This window comes from Mixophyes fleayi, chromosome 7 (assembly GCF_038048845.1).
Source record: "Mixophyes fleayi isolate aMixFle1 chromosome 7, aMixFle1.hap1, whole genome shotgun sequence".
NCBI lineage: Eukaryota > Metazoa > Chordata > Amphibia > Anura > Limnodynastidae > Mixophyes > Mixophyes fleayi.
The window spans coordinates 132439722-132462393 of record NC_134408.1 but is presented as its reverse complement, the minus strand read 5'-3'; the positions used below and the strand labels follow the sequence as shown (position 1 = coordinate 132462393).

The following is a 22672-nucleotide window of genomic DNA, read 5'->3' as shown; positions in this document are numbered from 1 at the left end:
GTAACATGGAGGATTATATGCAAAGAATTATTTATTTTTCAGAACCAATGTAAAATGTCAGATTTACCAACAGTCAGCAGCAGCGTATTGGTTAAACTTGCACCGTCAACCCCCTTTATGGTCAGTATAATACGTCACAGCATGAATCCATTTCCTCAAGTGCTCAGCAGAACAGACAGAGAACAAGGCAAAATGCATTTTTCTTTTTCAGATTTCACAACATGGAACAGCTGTCAAAGAATCTGTTACCAGAGTCTTGGAATAATTTTTCTCCTAACGATTTGTTTCTCCCACAACACGACATTCCAGCTACTGATCGTCTAGATAAAAAGCCAGGATGTTGCGAGCTAGGTTAGGGCTTTCCTGTGTTTCATTTCAGGAGCCAAACTTGGGTCAAAGCTGCGGGATGTTAAGTCATTCTAAAACTAACAAAAGTAAAATGACAGATCCAATGCATCATCTCCTTACCTAATAGGCCACTTAAAAGCACTTTAACCTTCAAACTTTCCCTTGCATAATTGTATGAAATTGAGGGAAAACTATATAATTAAATTGTTTTATGACAATATTCTGTACAGGCTGTGCCTGTTGTCCATCATACTGTATCTTCATATCTCAGGCCTGGCCATGCCTCTTGTAACATCAAACCTCCCCCCAGTCACTAACCTCCCACAGGTGTTAAATTGTGAGCGAATTATTACACAGGAAAGGAGGGATTTGGGCTGAGATAAAAAGGACAATATTTTTTTATTTTTTTTTACTGCTTATGTTAAAGGATATGTGAACCCATAAATATCTTTAGTCACTGTCTGTCTCCCCCCAACTGATAGGACTTTTGGGGCCCAATGCCAAGCAAAACAGGTCTAACCTCTACCAGCCGTGTAGTGAATCCTTTCCCTGCATGGACAAAAGAGGGAAGGTGAGGAGTAAACAGCACTGCGATAGTAGTCAGACCCTGGCCTCTGCCCAATTAGCATCTGCGATAGTAGTCAGAGCCTGGCCTCTGCCCAATCAGCATCTGCGATAGTAGTCAGAGCCTGGCCTCTGCCCAATCAGCATCTGCGATAGTAGTCAGAGCCTGGCCTCTGCCCAATCAGCATCTGCGATAGTAGTAAGCCTGGCCGCTGCCCAATCAGCATCTGTGTTAGTAGTCAGAGCCTTGCCTCTGCCCAATCAGCATCTGTGTTAGCAGTCAGAGCCTCGCCTCTGCCCAATCAGCATCTGTGTTAGCAGTCAGAGCCTCGCCTCTGCCCAATCAGCATCTGTGTTAGCAGTCAGAGCCTCGCCTCTGCCCAATCAGCATCTGTGTTAGCAGTCAGAGCCTCGCCTCTGCCCAATCAGCATCTGTACTATAAATTAGCATAGTACGGTTTGTTTTTCAACCCTCCCACAATGTTGTTGTGAAGAGTGTATCCAGCTGCATTAAGGGAGCATCCATTTTCCATAACGGCTACACACTTTATTAATGACTCTTCTTTCAATCTCAGCAGTAAATAAGAAAAACTTGCAATACATTTTAAACTTTTTTTTTTTTTTAAAAAAGATTGCAAACTTGTTTGAAGAGGACATTTTCGTAAACAACGCCCCCCCCTTAGTCATTTAGAGGTTCAATGAAATGGACTGGGCTCATTTGAGACCAATAGTCAACCAAAATTACTGACCCAATGGATTATTTAACTGACCGTATTGAAAAAACATTTAAAAGATTTATTCTATGCAAGAGAACTTAAACAAAAGGAAAAAAAAAAAAAAGGTGTGCTATACACCCTATACATAAATAAGGATCTTTTTCCCAATCTATTTGAACACAAATGTGTTGTACATAGAGATCTTCCTGCACAATTGTACCAGTTGATATGAAAGGCAGCCAAGGAGTAGCAGTGGTTACCTGTATAACAATGACAAATAGACTTACAGACTTACTGTACCTTGGGCAAGTCACTTAGCCTCAATAAGGCTACGAACAGGGAAACTGTCTCAAATGTTCTGTATACAATGACATTTAAAAGTAATAAAATTAAAATATAATAATATCTATGGACTCCAATGCAATAGTCCCTCTACAGTGGCATCTGGTAAAATAATTTGATTTATCATGGAGTAATATTTGCAAAAGTTATGTTGCAGTCTTCCTTTCAAATCTGTTAATACAGTATCTCTTTAAAGGTATAATTCCTTCTTTGGATGAAAATAGTCTCAATCATTGACTGAAAGAATTCAAGTTGCAAAGCACCTAAAACTGAATTTAGTACCAAATGTACAACATGTGGTACTAAGAAACAACAAGCAACTAGCTAGCATATGCAGGGTTACAAAACTATACTGGACTTTAAATGTTAAACATTGATTAGACAAACAGGTTGTTTTTTTCAAGTGCTTTCAATAGATCTGAAGAAGTCTGGCTGTATTGATACTATATTAGTAAATGAATTGGGTGGATCAATTATAGTATAGATACTAAACTGGAGTACGTAAGCAATGTCAAAAATAGTTTGAATGACGACCAAAGCCCTGGACAGGAATGTAGTTGTTGGTTGTGGCATATACACACATACACGTTGTTAAGCATTATATATAACTGTGATGTCAACGTGCCCTGTAAAAAAAAAAAATGTCAACGGTTACATACTGCGCACAGGGATTATCTCTAATGAGTAACCAATTGTGAATGTTTAAATGCAGATTAAACCAAGAAATGACTGGTAACGCATACCAGTAAAGGTAACAGAGTGAGTTGAGACCGATGTTTCATTCTTTAAATAAATGTTGAAACAATATGAATAAAAGCGTGTTCTTCCGTACTTCTCAAAGAGACACAAAGGGCAAGATTTACTAAGCTGCGGGTTTGAAAAAGTCTGGATGTTGCCTATAGCAACCAATCAGATTCTAGCTTTCATTTATTTAGTACTTTCTACAAAATGACATCTAGAATCTGATTGGTTGCTATAGGCAACAACCCCACTTCTTCAAACCCGCAGCTTAGTAAATCTAGCCTAAAATCTTTAAATTATAACAAATAAAAATGTATGTGGTTTTATTATTGTATTTGGTATTATTGTTTCTTTAGATGTACGGCTGATGTGAAGATAAAAACATCTGGGGTAATAAACATGTGTATAAAAGGACTAATGCAGTAACCCATAGCAACCAATCAGCAATTGGCTTTGATCCGTTGAGTACAATTAGATTAATAGAAATTAATGTCTGGTTGGTTGTGGTGGAATATTAAACCCGATTATGCTGATCGTGTAACACAAGTAACAGCAGAATTAGAGACGGGGAAATAAAAATTGTAAGAGGTTACGGGGAGTGCACTGAGAAGTAGATGTGACAAGGGGGTGAAATGCGTGAGGTTGGATGTCTAGGGGTCAGATGGAAATAAAAGGTTGACTAAACAACTGTGCACGGGCTTTAATTAATTCCATTTCTTCCCCGTTCAGTTTCAGAAGCTCATACAGAGATGATGGCAGTGCATATAGGTGTCTCAGCAAGGTAGATGACCGAGCAGGGACAGATGAAAGCTTCACTTCCGATTTTTTTAATGTATTTATTTAGGACACTGCAGGTCAGCATGCAGGACCGTCATAAGTGGTGATTTGGATGAGTGATCTAAATTCACGGTTAGCCTCAGCTTCAAAAAATGTATTGCTAGCATTTAGCATTTTGGGCCAATTCTACAATCTCATGCAGAACACCCATTCAGACGGCTACATTTTCCATAATTGTGTCCACCTCCGGTTGTTAGGAAATGTCATGGTAAACAAGGAAAGGAGACCAGCACTAGGTGAGAAAAAAAACAACCAAACAAACACAACACGTACTAAATAGTATCGAGTCCAGGAAAAGTGTAAGAGATAATGTGACAGAAGGGAGTATGATTCTGACATAGCAGGTAACTGTTTTTCTATCCATGAACCATAATCATGAACTCTCTTTATAACCAACTTTATCACTGCAGTTGACAGTGTAGGTTGAATATGTAACTTTACTTTAAAAGTAATTCCAATACATCAGCATAATGATACAGTGATACGGTGGAGGAGGCAGGAGGTAATGAACAAGTATTCTATAAATTCTACTTCAGTGTATAAAAAATGCATAGAAATAGGATATGAATTATATAAGACAGACCCTTGGGGTATGTTTTGCACATTTGACCCCTTTAAATTAAAACTCCACTTTCATTGAATGATTTATTTTTTTTTTAAATGAATATGTCCTTTAAAAGATCAATAAATGTAAAGTTTTACAAGTTGCCCTTACATAAAAAAACCCCAGCATAAACAAAGTTTAAAATGTGTAAAAAAGTTTCAGGAGCTTATCAGAACATAACATATTTGAGAGGTTGGGGACATTGTTGTGTATGCACACTGGACTTCCTGTTGCAAAAAGATTTACATGTACTGTATATTTTGTTATTTTTACAGTATTCTCTTATTGAATTAACTTCCTCTTACCTGTACAGTATCTTTAGACAGCATTCTAAGCTGACCCCAGAAGGATTCTAATAGAGAGGTCAAATGTATAAATATGTATTTACAGGTACTATAAAATGATAAAGGTGGTTATATAGCAACATGGGCGCCGCAGCAGGATGTCAGGCCAGTGATCGACGGCCCTTCTCTGCTAGATTAAAAAAAGACAGAACAGTCAACGCAAGATGTATTCTGAGATCATGCTGTAGACAAGAGGCACTGTTCCTTTAAACGGATAACATGATATAAACCTAGTGAGCTGGGTTTGAATCACTTCAAAATTCACCAGATTTTCCAACATCCTTTTATTGTCAAATCTCCCCTGCTCTGTGCCAGCCACTAAGCAGACGAGAAACCTAAATGAGTATGAAAAGATTAAAAAGCAGTCAAATCCATTTACACTGTACCTTAAAATATCAGCCTTGAAATAAAAATAATACATAAAAGACAACCACATCAATAAAACTGGGACAGACATCAGCACAGGTGTCTCTCACTGAACGTCAATGATCGTTCTCATTGGGTTCCCTCCGCTTCCACTAACCAGAGGGTACAGGGCCACCTTAACTACTTTATGGGCCCCCGGGCAATGCAGTGTACCGGGCCCCTAAAAAAAATAATAATAAAAAAATAAATAAAATAAATATAAATATATATATATATATATATATATATATATATATATATATATATATATATATATATATATATATAGTGTGTGTGTGTGTAAAAAAATATATATATGCATGTAAAAAAAAAAGTGATTATATATATATAATCACTTTCTTTTTACACACAATATATATATATATATATATATATAGGGGCCCCCTTAACTTACCTTAAGTCCGATCCTCTTCTTTTTTCCGCGCCGCTGAGTCTCTTCTGCCCTCTTCCGTGCTGTGGTTGCAGTGAATGCTGGGCGTGACATCACGCCCAGCATTCACTGCGAGCACAGCATGGAAGTGGGGACCAGGGAGGGAGCCGGATCACCGCTGATGTGACCGCAAGGTAAGTATTTAAAAAAAATGAAATTTTTTTTCTTTTTTTTAGGATTCGGACGGGCCCCCCTTGCCTGCAGGGCCCCCGGTAACCTGCCCATCGTGCCCAATGGAAGAGACGGCCCTGAGAGGGTACAACTAGTGAATGGAGGTGCCCTTAGAATGCGTCACACTCTGGTTATGCAATTTGTGGCTCACCAGCTGTTATGGAAATCCAGGCCGTGCCAGTGGTGCCCACACTGGAGTCACGGTGATATCGCAGGGGTGCCGCGGCCAGGGCGGGTGGTAAGCAAGGCGGGGAAATACTTGGTAATTATTTTAGCATAGGTGTGCCTTGATAAAATGATGGAGACCCTAAGGGTGCCTTGAACGGAGAAAGTTTGGAATTCACTGGGCCATGCTGCGATTTGTAGTTCCACAAAAGCTGGAAAGACACAGGTTACTAAACCCACCTTACGCCTATCTAGTTATTAATAGTTTCCTCACTAATCAAAATTCACAAAATACTACAATATTATATAACAGTCAAAAAAGTGAAAAAAACGCAATAAATAATAAAAAAAAAAGTCTACAGCCACCCCCTCAAAATTAATAGCTGAAACAGTGTAGTCTTAACCTTCAAAAACGTTCATCGCAACAGCACAGCATAAGAGGACAGATAATAACGGTGACATCACCACACGTTCACGGCACACAGACACATTAAATGACATCATCGTGCCTGAAATGTGGCCCAAGAATTAGCAATTAGAACTGAGGGGATATCAGTCAGGTTCTACCTTGGTAATGATATTTACTAGGACAGACTATGTGGGAGTGAAATTGATTGTTCATAGTGCACCAATGATTCAATCAGAGGAAAAAAAATCTTCTTCCCCTGGACAGTATCTCTGCTGCACGGGTTTGTTTGCACAAAAGCATCGGCAGGAAGGAAGCTGGGAGTTTCCAGAGCCCTTCATGCTTCTGACAATTCAAAATGAAACCCGATTAAATATACAGTTCCCCTATTTTAGTGTGAAGGTTTGCACTCTAGGACGATTAAACGTACCGGCGGATATTTCTGAAAACTGCTGCACAGGAAAAAAGGCACTGAAACCCGCAGGAACCAATCAGATTCTAGCTATCATTGTCTAGACTGGACTATATAAATGAGATCTAGAATCCGATTTGTCGCTATGCAGCCATTTTACAAATCCTTTTAGCCCCTAAGAGTCAACATTTCCACAGACACAATAATTGCATGGAACAGACGATGTACATAATAAGAAAATGCAATTGTAAACTCCCATCCTCTGCCTCACATACAATTCCAAATGGCTTAGGTTTTGGCAAGCTCATAATATCATCCACAAACTTGAAGGTCTTTAGAATGAGGACTAAACGAATTACTACAATAAAAACAACATCTAAAACTGATTTTTACAAAAAATAGCATTTTATATGTTAAAGAACATTCTACAACTTGCATAACCAGACAGAGAATAGTTGAAATATAGAAAAGTTACATTCCAGCTCGATGGAGGAAGCAGTTTTTTATGCATACTACATTTCCTATCTGCAGACATCTGGTGGGAACGGTGTATAGGAAAACCGCTTTCCCAATAAGTCTGGAACGCTACATGCAATTGCAAATAGTTGAGCAAATATATTTTGCTGCACAATGTAAACATTTCTCATACAAAATACTTTAATATATGGGGAAAACTTGATTTCAGTTGTAGTTGTTATTGCTGAAAACTTCAGACCGAGACATTGCTGAAAATGTTTCGTTTCAAAACCTATGAGCAGATGTCAAGGAAGTTAGTTTCACAAATGACATTATGTAAAGTTTCTGACAGTTTCAATTTCAGAAACGAAAATTAATGATATGAGGAGACCTTTTGCATTCCTTTATGTGAAAATATTATTATTATTATAACTATTTTACGCTAGTAGTCATTATGTAGAGTTCTCCGAGCAGGATATGCCAAAGCTTCCTTTACCTAACACCACATAGATTATTGGCGCTTCATAATGCTAAAATCGTACAGAAAATACTTAAAAAAACTATAGTAAAAATAGCCCCTTTAAATAATCTACATGTGTTTAGTTAGCTAAAGCCACTTCTGGCTGAAGTCACAAACAACACACTATAAACCAATGTACAATAACCAGAACTGCAATACATTAATTTATATTACCTCACCCTGTTGCATGAACTATGTTAGACATGTCTATCCTCGATAGCTGCTGAGTAATACTGCTGCCTAATTCAATAAATACATGCAGTCAGACTGTTAGACCGTTTGCTGTCACATGGGTGGTTAAAAACAAGCACACTAACCATTTTCATATTAACGAGGCCCCCTGCGCTTCCATTGGACTCTGCTATGTTATGTGACATTGGCAGAGCCAACAATATTGTATATTAAGAACTAGCCTATGTATTATCACAATGTGCTTGACACTTGTAAAGTACAAAAGTGAAATTAATGACAAATGGCAGCTATCATAAAATGTATTCTATCAGAGAGCGGATGAAATAAAAATATTTTGCTCTGCCACCTTTATTTCAGCATTCCAGAAATAGATTGTTCAACTGGATGTGGGCGGGGCTGGGGCCTGTGACATTTATTTTTCTCTCTTTGGGCTGTGGAAACAGGATTGCCAACTGGCCAGTAAAAATGGGACTCTGTACTAGGGTTATGAATAGGGTAGAAACAATACAGACATAGGAAGAATAGCATTAATGGGGTAAATAAATGGCAGAAGTAGAAGTACATGTGTAGGACTCCTGTTTGCAGGTTCTCTCAGGGTTTTCTCTATTAGAAATCTGTAGCTCATATTTTCCAACGGTCCCTAACTTCCAGGGACCGTCCATGTTTAAAGATTTCTTGCTGCAAATATCCCTTCACCACAATAAAATTCCTATTATCTGCATGTTAGATGCAACTCTTACAATGCCTACTATCTAGGCTTTAAAAGTTAATATTTAAACTGAGTATTTAAATGCAAAAACTATACTAAAATCACATTTAGTAAACATGATAACGGGAAGGGTAGTATGTTCCGGAATATTGGTTCAGTCCACAAAATGGCTCCCTCTTCTATGAGGAGGCAACATCTGCACTTTAAAAGTTTTAGATTATTGTGATAGTTTAAGGGTTGTAGGTCTGACAGTCTGTTTAGGAAACAATAATTATTGCCTTCTGATACATGTACAGTACATTATAGACTCCTTAATTCTATACAAACTCAGCACACAAGTCCGGGTTCTAAAAAAAAAAAAAATCACATTTCTGTGCATCTCCAAAGACAAAGACTTTTCTTTCACAAACAAAACGAAGCAGAAGGAGCTTTCGTAATAAAAACGCGAGGTATGTGCCCCGCAGCATCGTAAATCATTGTCATCTAAAACTTTGATTGAAACATTTACTGGGAATGGCCCTGCATTTCAATGTGCATCTGTAAAGCTGAATAAGTAGGAGATTCTCAGAAAATGATGATCCTTTTCCTGCTCCAGAAGGCAAATTAGAGAGAGAGAGAGAGAGAAAAAAAAAAAAAATCTCATTCCAGGAAGAACTGCATATGAGAACATTTTCCCCTGGTCCTATGGGAATTCTACAAGCAATTCTCTGTACACTGCAGGTCTTCTTGACCGGAACGACTTCCATGATCTGCATTGGGTGGGAACTCCAGCTGCTTTGAAGAGAGATTTCCAACATCTGTTCGACAAATACACAAAACAAGATAGAACTGGGCTGTGCAGTCACTCAAGCCTTTTGCCATTAAGGCAGAATGGTATAAAATATAACAAAAAAAAAAAAATCAACTTTTTAATATGTATGTGCGTGGAATTACAATGCAAACTACCATATATAGTTTACATCTGGCACCTCAAGATGAACAATAGTGAATCTATTTTCTCTTGCCTATTAATTACATTTGCAGCCACTGTACGCCGTCTACTGTAGATTACCCTGACAGGAAACAATACTAGTCGTTTATTGGAATTTTCTTTGCAATTCTGAATCCAAAACAAAAGAAAACAACATTGTATGACCCAGAAAGTCAATGAAAGTCCTTTCAAAATGAGAATGTTAAAAGAAGTTAAAAAATGATCAAAAAAAAAATATTGAACACCGTAAACAGAGTTGATAGTTTAATGCAATCAGGTTGACTGTCCGTAAAAACACGATTTAACTTCCATAAGATGTTTGACAGAAAATAATATCCTGGTCTCATGTAACCACCCTCTAACAGCGAATGTGTTTAAAACACATATGTCAGGGTCTTGCCCCATCCATATGTCCTGCGCCCTGTCTTTTTAAATGTTATGGTTTCAGTGGTACAAATCATTTTTTACTCTCTACTGCCCTGGTTACTATAGTAACTGCAAATTGTATTGGTCACTGGGGAGGAATTCATTTTAACTTCCCGGGAATTTCATATTTTAAATGCATCAAGCTGAACAAACTATCCAATGGCAAATACAAATTATTCAGTGTAACTTTGCACCAACTGCAATCAACATTAGTTGAAAGCATTTACCAAAAATGGATTTTGTTAGAGAACATTAGAATTTGTTTTAGCATTTTTACAGGATATCTATTCTTACAATGCCACCATGACAGGGGCCGAAGGTTTAATAATAATAATAATAATTATTATTAATATAGCACCTCCCCCAATAGGACTCAAATCACTTTACAGTGTTGCAGAGGTTAAAGCAGCAATCTTAGGTGCTCCCGGCTGCTATTCTATGGAATAATTTAAAGTTATATGTTTTATTCTGTGCAATGGGGAAAAAAAATAATTTAAAATGTTTTATGACTTGTGAAATGTAAAACACTACAATGTAGTCACTTTTCAATGAGCTGCAATTTGTTACGCTCTGATTAAATAAAACCTTCTATGTTAAATCCTTTCTTAGTACAGTCTGAAAACGATCTTTATAAAAAACAAAACAAAAAAACAAAAACAAAAACAAAAAAAAAAAACACAGCAAATACTTTTAACATGTTAGTCTAGACAATAAATAAATAAAAGTAAAAAAAGAAAAAACTATAATCTGATTGGAGGATTTAAAATTATTATGAATAGAATTAACTGGCGATATAACCGTATTTTGGAATACTATCAATATAAGATTTTACATATGTTTCCCAAAACAAAATAAAAGTGTTGCATTTTATTAAAAAGCAAAATCTTACTAGCTTTGTTCCTACAATGTTACTTCATGTTCTTATATTGGTTTGCAAACGTTTATAGCCTGAAGGAGTCCCAATTTCAGGCAATACCCAACAAAGAGGTTTAGTCATTGACTAAAATCACTCCACAAATAGCACCATAATTCAGCTATAAGGCAATCAAAATGACACATTTATTCTAAAAAAAAATAAGTTTTCATTTATTTTGGCTACCTCAACAATATATATTTTTTATTAGACTGTACCAGTGCAATTTCATTGTATTTATAGAGTGCAAAACCAAAATATAACAACTATACTCATGCAAAATGTGTGTATAAGTAACGTGAGAGACAGACAGAGACAGAGAGAACTGGATAGATTTGGCTTTGAAAGACCAAACACTGGGAAATACTGCTAAATTCCTCATGTGCAGTAACGCCCAGTTAATCTGCTTGAAAGTCAGTCTAAAAAGAGACAAATCCCCTACAAATAAGCAGAATGCTAAGAAGAGGTGAGGAAGAAAAATATTTCAGAAAACAAACTAAAATATTCTGTTTTACTTCAATACCATCACCAAATGTTAACACCCCCCCCCCCCCCCCCCCAAAAAAAAAAAAAAAGAATCTAAGATAATATCCATCTCGGAAACAGATACAAGGAATTGTCTTTAGCAATATCATTCTCTCTTTTTTGCAACGGAGAATTGCTTAGCTTTGCAGTCCCTCTGTCTCTCCCTCCCGTGGGGTCCGCACCTAAGCAAACAGTTTACAGACTAAGGAAATCCAATGTAACAGTGGGTGTTTGCAGGATGACAAAGAGTTAGTAAAAAATAAAAATAAATAAGCATATAGCATTTACCCGTTTTATAACCTTTGTTTTTTGTTTTGTCCCCTCCCCCCTTTGTTTCTAAAAGTTTTAAACACTACAAAGCACTAATTGGATTTGGTGTAATAATCAAACAGCTAAGTATGACAAGTATTGGACTATGAAGACAGACAAATTTTAGTTAAGTATAGGAAGTGAATGTAAACTTACAGATTAATGCTTTAGTGGGCCCTCCCCACTGAATATTTATGTCATTAGGAGTACAGAGGTTGCCTCACAGCTGGGCGTCTGAATGGGGGCGTGAAGGGCTGGGAGTGGATCTCCCTGTGTGTCACTCAGTGACAGCTATAACAGGATGATATACATTCACACCCTTCTAGACAACTGGGAAAAAGGGTGGTTTAAAACACAAATCCAATTATAGTTGCCAATTTTAATAGAGCACACTGCACATTCTTGAAATTTCCTTACACAATAGAGCTTACAAGTTTTGCTTCACAGGACAGTGAGACATGGATTCATTCAATTAGATCACATTGGGATTTTAACCATGGACCTCAGCAATAGGTCAAGGTAACGAGTGACTACTGAGACAAATTCCTTTTAAAAGGCACTGCATTGATAAGAAATCTGAAAATTCATTCTTTACATATCATAAATGCATTTTTCAAATATTTTTATAGCTAGTCAGCTTTTATTTTACAAATGTTTTTTACATAGTAAGAAGGACCAATCCTCTCTTAAATACTGCACAATTGTTGAAATAAATACTGCGGAAAAACTACTTTGCATTAAAATTGAAGCCTGAGTTGGCTACAAAATGGTACAGTCCTCTACAAATGCTAGCTAGGCATTTGAAAATAAAATAGCCGCTGTCTTCAACAGTGCATAAAATATATTTATGTTTTAAGAAGGCTTTTAGAATATCTACATTGTGTAGTTAATTCTTTAACAAAGTTCCCCTATGTTTATATTTTTTTTTTCCGATGGAATACGTTTAAGCATATGTTCCGATCTGTAAGGAAGGCAGGAAATCTTAGAGAATGGAGAGGACTTCAGGGGTCGAAAAGTATTTGGCAATGAAGAGCATTCCAGGAAAAGATTAAGGCTGTTCCCCCATCAGAATCTCTTCCCAGACTGAAGAGGCTGAATCCCTTCCACAGCCTGAAATACACCACTTTGCTCCCTGATCTAAACGAAAACACTTTAAATCACAAAAAAGCAAATAAGTTTTATGGTAGTAAATGAAATAAAAAATGAAAATGAACCATTGGACTTTTATTTTCCAATACAAAGAAAGGATCAATAAGACAGCATGCCTTGACTTTCTTTACAGAAACTAAACAACCAAAATGAAATAAGCAGTCTTTCGAATATCAGCCAAATGGTAAAAAGACAAAGAAAGCCTAAAGCCTGCAAAATTAGGCCAAAACCGTTAAGCGATTGCTTACCATCTTGATTACCTTGTTTGATGCCAGAATAACTTTTTAAAATGTAATCTGTTCTCACCTAAATTCCTATCTAGTTAAAAAGCTATTAAGCCCTAAATTGCACGCTGCATATACTGATCCCTATAGGACTACATCAGTGCCTGTCATTTGAGGATACTTGCTCCTAAACAATTATATCAAATGTGACTAGAAGTACTTAAATGGATGCTGTGCAGAAAACTGATATGTTTTGATGGGCTTGCATCATTTATGATGTATAGATGGGATAGGCTCTCAAAGCACATGCACTATAGTAACTTTGGACTGTGGTCCACTAAAAGACACTTTCACAGAAACAATCAGAAAAAAATAATATTATATATATGAATATTTTATTGGTCCTGAGCATTTTGCATTTCATGATTCAACAGAAGAACTATGAGGTTTATGGATTTATTGGTCTATTTCTTTTAAAGACCATATTATTTTATGATGTATGCAGGTAAATATCTCACCGATATTGCAAAGCCATCTATGAAACAGTCACAGGGGGCTCCATTCCCAGAGACCTCACTAGTATTCCCAGACTATTAACGGAGCAAACCTGTCACTTCTCCCTCCCTGAATGATGAAACACATGCAGTGTCTTAATCTAGAGGGTTAAAATAAACTATAATTAAGCATTAATTACTTGCTTGCTTAAATCAAAAGTTAGTGATATACTTTTTGAATATCATAAACTAGTATATTATTCCAGATTTTCCTGTATAAAAAACATAACAGAGCAACATAATTCTTGCATTACTGAAAAACAAACAAATCATAGTATAACATTTAACTACATAAGAAGCATTTAAATGCAAGTACAATCGCACTTCAAACTGTTTCAGCGTCCCTTATCTTTACCCATTTAAAATCACACAAATAAAACCCAGCATTATGACTCCTCTGTAAATAACCCAAAGATTACGTTGGGGACTAACACGTGCCAATTGATGTCACTTTGAAAGACAGAATGTTGAAGCAAGTAAGAGCCAATATGATACAGTTCCTTGGCTGGCTATCTGGCCCTTGTGTAGTAAGTGTTGCGTGAAGTGTGAGCCAAATGCTAACAAAAGAGAGCTTTCAGACAAATGTCCCCGGTACCCTGACGCTCATGTCAGGATAATGCCCACACATTTATTTCATCCTTAGTGTAATGAATGAAAAAAGGGGAAGTCTGTGTTTACTGCCTGATTCCCAAGCCCCCCTAGGTCTCTGAATCTACAGCAGGACTGTACGCAATGCATCTTATCTGCATACACCAGACTAGGCAGAAAACTCACATCCGCACACAGAACAACCCTTCCAGTAAGAGGCCTCACCCTCACATTTTTTTTTTCAATTTTTTATTTTGCATCTCAATGCTAACACCCTGTGGTGAACTGACAACAAGCAAATCAACATACAGAAACCTTAAAAAGGTGAAACACTTAATTAAGGGTTACAGGTGGAGTGAGAAAAATATTGTACACTCTGACTAATAATTTGGCCTTTACAGTGCAGCTACAGAGCAGGGTGTGTTGCATACAATGCAATTTTATGGCTTTCCTTTGTTGCACTGAATGAAACAGGGGAAAAAAAACCTTCACAAATGTAGGGGTTAAAAAAAAAAAGCTGAATAGATCTACTGGTTTTTTTTTAAATATTGTGATAGGCAAATTACAACACAAACAAGCAATACAGGCTGCATATAAATTAAGACATTCCATATAGAGTAACTCTGTATTTTGTAAATGCACAAGAAAAATATGAATACATATATCAAATAAAAAAAAAAAACTATCATGCATAGTGCACACATTTCCCTCCAGGCATTCAGAATGTATTAAAACAGATGTGACAATATTCTTGTTTTGTCAAGTAAGCATCTTGTCACTGACAATTAGAGAACATATCCTCCCAAGTCCCAAAACAAATACTAAGTGAATGAGATATTAAGAAGGTAACTCTGCATTCTTACATGTCTGGAAAATATTACAAGCCCACTGATCTTAAAAATATATGTTACTACTGCAAGTACACAGATAACATTTATTTTTACACTAATGAGTTGCCCACCCTCGTGTGAATATCAGTTGCATCTCTCCAGCACAATATAGTTTGGAGGAGATCGATAGATCGATCTGATTTCATCCAGGATCTGGCTGTACAGATAGGTCTAGTGGGCTTCTGAGGGGTCACGGATGACATATTGTAAATAACACAAGCCAAAAGATCAGTGGCAAAGATTACTCGCTGTAATAAAAAGACAAGGTGACCGCAGCAGTTACAGTCGGTTATAGCATTATAAATGCAATGCAACAATCCACTATCCATATACATTAAGGCTATCAGATCACATACATCCTCCACTGTGCATATAACCAGCATGATCAGAGGCTAATGATACCACACTGACTTCATGCAGCCAGGACATCTAATCACAAGACTGCCGATATCATTCCATACAGTCAGATCTAAAGACAAATCAGAATCCCAATAAAGTCAAAACAGATCCTATATATCCTCAACATTCCATATAGAACATATAATTCTAACAACCAGGATATAAGATACCAGACATTCTGATCTACAGCTAGAACATATACCAGGGTCTTTAGAGCCAGTAAATATGATTATATACATTTCTACATCTAAGGTCCCCTATACAGCCGGGTCATCAGATTCTATATATCCTCAACATTCCATATAGAACATAGAATTCTCACAACCAGGATATAAGATACCAGACATTCTGATCTACAGCTAGAACATATACCAGGGTCTATAAAGCCAGTAAATATGATTATATACATTTCTACATCTAAGGTCATCAGATCCCAAACACATCCATCACCCGTGTGCCCATACAAGTCATGGTGAGATCACATCGGTGTGGCCAGGACAGCAAATCACAGGGGCTCAGTAGAGGACAGAGGACAATTGCTCTCACCTGCTTTCTATACGGGGTTCTTACAGGGTTACTACTACTTGGAAAAATCATTCCTGGTCCGTGCTCGGAACCTGCGCCCTTGTGGTGTCCGCGGATGAGCTCCGGGAGAGATAAAGGCAACTTTGTATCTAAGTTTCCCCAACTCCGGTCTGGTGCGGTGATAGAGCAGAGAGGAGAGCACGGCCCCTCCGTGTCTGGGGTACAGGGCGGCCACCACCCGGCAGTCCTCACTACACGTTACACAGCTCGATGGAAGCCCCCTGTGTTCTGCTGTCGGTCTCCCGTGTGCCCCTGGCGCTCCGCTCACTTGGCCGACACTGCCATCAAAGCCAATTCATTGATCTGCCAGAGACTTCCCCGCAGAGCCGATCCCACCTACCACGGACCGTACCAAGGCGCGGCGACGGGGGTGCGCCCTCACAAGCGTCGCCTCTGACCGCGCTGCTGTCCTCTTCCACTCGCAATATTTATGGCTCGGTAACGAATATAATTCTCAGAGATTGTACCGACGACAGATAAGTGTTCCCTCGCTGTGCCGTGCCCGAGGGAGGTTTGAACGGACAGCCCAGGGCACCCCCACAGTGGGAATGGTTGGCTCTGCCAGGCATACCACACATTCCACAGTGCAGCCATCACCTCCTTCCTGTACTCAGCAGTGAGAGAGCTGCATGCAGGCGGCTACAGAAGAGGGTGGTAGGGGGGCATTCAGCAGGAACTGGCTTCTTGACTTGAGGCAATGTCCTTTGACTAAACCGGGCTTTGCATTAGCCTCGTATCCAATGTGTAGGGGGCAGAACACAGCAGTTCTGTAAGCACTCAGATGCTGCAGAACCTCTTCAGAGACTGCAATGCCAGTCACCTCTGTGCCGGTTTATTTCTTAAGCCAGGATTAGGCAAGCTCTGTTTCTAGCTGTTGTGGAACTATAAGTATCAGCGTACATGGGCAAACAATAGCATGCTGGAACTTGTAGTTCTACAACAGCTGGAGTGACACTGGTAGCCTACATCTGAATAACCTTAGTGAGGGGCAGTTTCACCTCTTTGCCCCCGAACCAGTGCGCTAAAGTTCTGCAATCGCCATGACTTGGGGTGCTGAAGAACATCTTTAGAAGCAGACCTGGTAACCATTGCTGTTTGAAGAGTGACAAACACAGCTGGTTTCCCCCCCAATTTTTTTTTTACAATCATGGGATTCATTATATTGAGCTTTACAGGATATCATGGGAAGCCTTTGAAGCTTTTTTGTTTTGTTTTTATAATAGGGGGATAGGTTCTGTGACCTGTTTCAACACCACTGCTTTATTCCAAAGGTTCTGCAGCAGCTGCAGGTTTTTGTGTTCTGACCTCTGTGACAGACAAGTGGTCTTCATGGTGGACTAAATGCTAAAAGTCACACTAGCTTAGATGAGGTGGGGGTATTTGCAACCAAGGACAGCCTGTCCTTGCTAACTGATTAGCTGAAGCCACACTTACAGAGATCATCAGTTTAGTAGTTCACATTGATGCTCCATGCCATATGTTAAAGACTAACCTGTGTGAGCTGTCTTGAACACATTGCTTTAACATTAGTGAAAAAAATTAACTCTTTCACTCAAGAAGAGAATTAGTTGGAATGAATACCAATTAGCTGCTGGCTTGCAGTGGGCGGCACACTTCCAAAAGATCTATCATTTCATTTGCATAGGAGGGTAGCATAGATAAAATGGATTTATGGGATCAGTTGTCAAGGGCATGCTATCCCAATTGGAGGTCACATGGGCGTCTGCATTTTACAATCCCTTGATAGGAAGGATTTAATTATTTATAATAATACTCTTGGAAAATAACTAGAAACCCATGGCTGCAGAGTGTTTAAATGTCACAATTTAAACCACAGTGTTCAGGAATAAAAAAATTAAAAAAAATGTAGCAATTTATGCTCATCCTAGACACAAATAATAATATGAAAATAAAAAAAAACTATCACATACAGACACAATGAGCAGGCTGGTAAGCAGGACTATTGGAGCTTATAAGGTCACTGAAGCTGGAAATTAGATTAGTTTCAATGCAGCGTGATATGAATGGTACAGTATGGGCACACACAGTCAGATATTAATAATATGGTAATAAAAATACCTGTGGTTTTTTTTATGCTAAAAGGAAATCAGTTTGCTACTATTAATCTTCTAGCGCCACAGCCACCTAGAACTAAAATCCTGAACTATTTTTACAGGGAAAATGGACTGCTGTGATAGTTTCGCTTAGAACCCAGCTGGGGCGAGAGGCCTGGGGTTGGTAGCGGGTGGCACCAATGCCAGTATGACCAGCAGGGAGGAAACGTGGTCAGAATCACAGTAGAGTTTAAGGAATATTAACACTATAATCATATGGGAAAGGTTGCAGTGGCAGATTAAGAATACTACGGGCACTTATCAATGTATGGGCCTAACCTTCCTCAATGTAATTTTACTGAAATTAATATGAAGCTCTAAAACTAAAATTGCATGTAAAATTGAAAACTATCGAAATTCAAATATCCAAAATAATATTAAGTATATATAGGGGGAATTCAATTACCCTGAAGTAGCACAGCGTTAAACCTATTACCATTGTTACAGTAAATTTAACACGGCTTTCTGAGCTTCAAGAAAAAACGGCGGAGTTGAATATTCTGTAACAGTATTTAAGCGCATTATTACCGTAATAACGATAATAGTGTGCAGGCCGCATTACTTTTTACAGTAACTCGGGCAATTGAATTCCCCCCTTAGGGGCATATTCAATTACAATTCGCGGCCGCGATTACGCATATAAAACATCATTACGGTGCGCAGATTTCTGTGCGCACCCCAGAAATCCACGATGTTGCGGTACCGGGACCCATGCAGCAGCGCGTAATCGCAGCCAATTGTAATTGAATATGCCCCTTAATGTGTAAAAAGCACTGGAGGTCGGCGGAGGGGGCCCAAATATTGCTACCATATCGAATGCCCGATTTTAATCTTAACCCAGCTCTGCTAATATTTACTGACCATAGCTACAAACAGAAGTTAAAGTTTGCCTTCTCCCAAATTCTTTATCCTAACTGGGGTGCACCAGCAACCACAGGCCAGAAAAGTACTTCCAAACTTTGGTCCTGATTTGACAGGTAAGCCAATATCATACTTGCCTACTCTCCCCTGGAGGCTCCCGAATTTCGGGGAGTGCTCCCGGACCTTAAAAATGCAAAAATTCACGGCTTTGAATATCGGTTGCGGGGCTAAATCGTGTCATTAAGCCCCACCCCTCGCTATTCAATTTAGTGAATTTAGGCATTTTATAGTGGGGCGTGGCAATGGTGACGCAGAGACGTCACCACGCCCCCTCCTATCCCCGTCACTCACGTGACCTGTCCTCCCAAAAGGGCAGAGTCACAAAGTCGGCAACTATGAATAATATAATAGCAAAATTAAATCTCTCAAATGCTCCCCAGATTTTTCAATCTAATCATGCAAAAAAGCTTATTCTAGTATATGCCAAACAACAGTGCCTGTTTTGGAGGCACAGTCCCTTTACTTGCCCCCCTCCCATTCTCTTTTGGCTCTTTAATATACATCTTTACATATATACCCTTCACTGGCCCCTAACTGTGTCTGTCTCATACAATCAGCATAGCAGCATGCCCATACTGTATATTATTGTAGGTTTAAGTGCATTATCGGGTTTGTGTCTACGGATAGGGTTACCATCTCTCAGCATGCTCTGTAACAAAATCCCTGCAGTATGTTTATTCTTCAATATGCTGCAAGTAGATTTCCTTTTCAGTATAATATCTGTTTAATAGGACAACTCATGAAAGAGACTGCTGATCTATATAGGGGGAGTCCTGAGACACAGACATCATGGCTGCACAGAACATGCTATACCCTGAAGTGGTTCCTTTTCAGTGTGCACTCTCTTTATTCAGCTGCAAACCCACTCACATCAACAGTACAATCCTTACGTTCATTTTCAGGTTACTTTAATGGTTTGTACAGGTCATTCTGTAACTTTTACTAAATACATTGCTTTATTTAATTTCCTTCTGTGCTTGTCTTCCCTGTATTTATATCATTAGATTAGAGTTGTTTATTTCTGTTGTCCTGGGATATGAAACAACAACAACGCTGCTCTTGGGATACAAACTGTATTGAGTGCAGAGAGCACAGCAGATGCTCTGCCCTATATCATACCTGCCAACAGTCCCTCATTTGGTGGGAGTATCTTGATTTGTAGAAGGGGTGTGGCTTCATGGTTTGGACAGGTCATAGGGCGGATTTATATTACACATACACCAGAGACATGCCAAAATTAGAATAATAAAAGGTCACGTATGAGGCAATAAATGGAAGTCATTGGAAGGTGTACAATTCATTTCATTATCATCTATTTATTTATATAGCGCCACTAATTCCGCAGCGCTGTACAGAGAACTCATTCACATCAGTCCCTGCCCCATTGGAGCGTACAATCTAAATCCCCTAACATACACACACACACACACACACAGACAGAGAGAGGGCAATTTAATAGCAGCCAATTAACCTACTAGTATGTTTTTGGAGTGTGGGAGGAAACTGGAGCACCTGGAGGAAACCCACACAAACACGGGGAGAACATACAAACGCCACACAGATAAAGCCATAGGTCGGGAATCGAACTCATTACCCCAGTGCTGTGAGGCAGAAGTGCTAACCACTTAGCCACCGTGCTGCCCACAGAAGAGATAGGGATATGCGGAAAACTATTATACTACTAAGTAGCGCCATCAATAAAGTTTACATGCCATGAGCAGAAAAGCTAATTCCATAGAAAACCCTACTTTGAATATTACAAATTGTCCCGTAACCAAAATTTAGAGTGCAACGGTTGTCTCCAAACATTTTTTCCAGTAGTCATGAGAATGCAGATCACTATGGACCCACTACACATAAAGAATCATGACGTACCACATAATACTTGCTGTATGTACGCAGCCGGTGCCTCCTTAAAAACAACATTTTTGCATATATATGTATGTGTATATCCATCTACTGTATAAAATACACAAACACACACAAATCATATCATGAGAAACTGAACTAAAGCTACAATAATATTGCCTATCTTTGAGGAGTGTACGAGTCTGGAATATAAAATGCTAACCACAAGTGGATTTATCACAGAACAAACAACTGTTGGGATAAGGCTGATGTAACAGTGAAAAGGGTAAACGACTGTTCTAATTCACCTAACAATTAGTGGCCACTAACTTTAGCTCTAATTCCCTCAGAGACAACGCTGTAACATGCTCACTCCTTAGAGACAGTCTCATGAGCAAGCTGTATTCCAGTGATCAATGTACTTGTAATAGAGAATATTCAGCAGTCTGCATATAATATACAGCTATTTTGGTTTAAACTAACACTGCAATTTTTATAGGTTGAATAGTTATTTGTTAGAGTGTATATGTTATAAATTCAGCAGCGAAATCCACAAAATCTAAAATACATTCTTGATTGGCAGATATAAAAGGTATTATGCTTAATACAGTTAGAAAATGATTGACCTCGGTGGACATGAGGTTAACCTGCTGGGCACAGGATTGCTTTGGGCATACAACTACGATGGGCACGATACAGTGATGCTGGTACTGCACTACATATGGTGGACATATTAATGTTATGGGGCTCTCATGCTGGGCACAGGGCAGTGTATTGAAGCAAGGGGCTATATTTTGGGTAGGAGTCTGTTATACCTGGAGAAGGGCTCCATATTTTGGACATGGGACTTACGGGCATGAGGCTGGGCACAGGGTTGCCTATGTTGGTCACTGTGCACTTCTATTACCTGTCACCATATCAGGCATGGTAGTTACTTTACTGCAATACTTTGCTCTGGTGCTACCTGGCTGCCATCATGTAGGTCTGAAAAACTGTGCCCCCACCTGCCTTCTTACAGAGAAGTTGGACACAGGGCAGTAACCAGGGCTGTGTGAGAGGGGCTGTCCGCCCAGGGCACAACGATGAAGGGGGCACAGTTTGAGTATTTTAGGTCAATTTGGTTAAAATTGAGGTCTAGGGGGGCAGCAGTCTTTCTTCTCGCCCTAGGCGCTAAATTTTAAGTTATGGCTCTGGTTGGACAGCACAGATGTGGGACCTGACTACCGTGGAAGGCTCTGAAGAGACACAGTGGGCCTGCACACATATTCATTCCAAATCAGTAAAACATTAACTAGATGTTCCATTTATTTAGCTTTGATTGCAGGGCTCCATATTTACAAGCAGAAACTTGTTCCATGATATCATATGATTAATGTCGCTAATAGGATATAGGTTTATGACCACCATCACTCTACCCTTTAGCTGTTCACAGTCCTTAACTAAGCAACACAGCCCTCTATCCATGACAGTCCTTTGCCCAACAAGTACATCACAGTGCCCAACATAGCAGTCTCCTGTCTATCCTGTACAGTCCAAGGCTCACCCTAACCAACTCATGTCCACATAAAACAGTCCTATGGCACCATCACAGCCTCATACTCTTGGTATTGGTTCATGTTCTCTCCACTATAGCAGGGATGAGAACAGCTTGCTAATGTTGAGAGCCAACAGGAAGGAAGTCCTTTAATTCCAACCAATAAGTTGGGGTGTATGGCCAATGACATTACAAGGTTAACCACGATTTCATGCTGTGAGCCTGCGGTGGTTTCATATAGAAGCTTTGTGTTGGTTGCATAGCAACAGCACTTGTTGCTGTATCAGGGGGAGTCAATATCGCTTCACAGACAAGAACTGCGCAGTGCCATGTTGTTGCA

At 38.9% G+C, this 22672-nt stretch overlaps 1 protein-coding gene across 7 annotated transcripts in view; it reads right to left on the bottom strand.

The window, feature by feature from the left end:
• The window catches only part of RBMS1 (RNA binding motif single stranded interacting protein 1), a 208100-nt gene that overhangs the window by 89443 nt on the left and 95985 nt on the right, over positions 1-22672 (bottom strand). The window contains exon 1 of one of the 7 annotated variants that reach the window (XM_075180777.1): positions 15877-16407. The exons of 5 other annotated variants lie outside the window; for them this stretch is intronic. In XM_075180777.1, the coding sequence (XP_075036878.1) occupies positions 15877-15927 (51 nt within the window). In that variant the 5' untranslated portion in view covers positions 15928-16407. Of the gene's footprint in view, positions 1-15876; positions 16408-22672 lie in introns of those variants that run through there. One more of the 7 variants, XM_075180776.1, reaches the window with a different exon arrangement.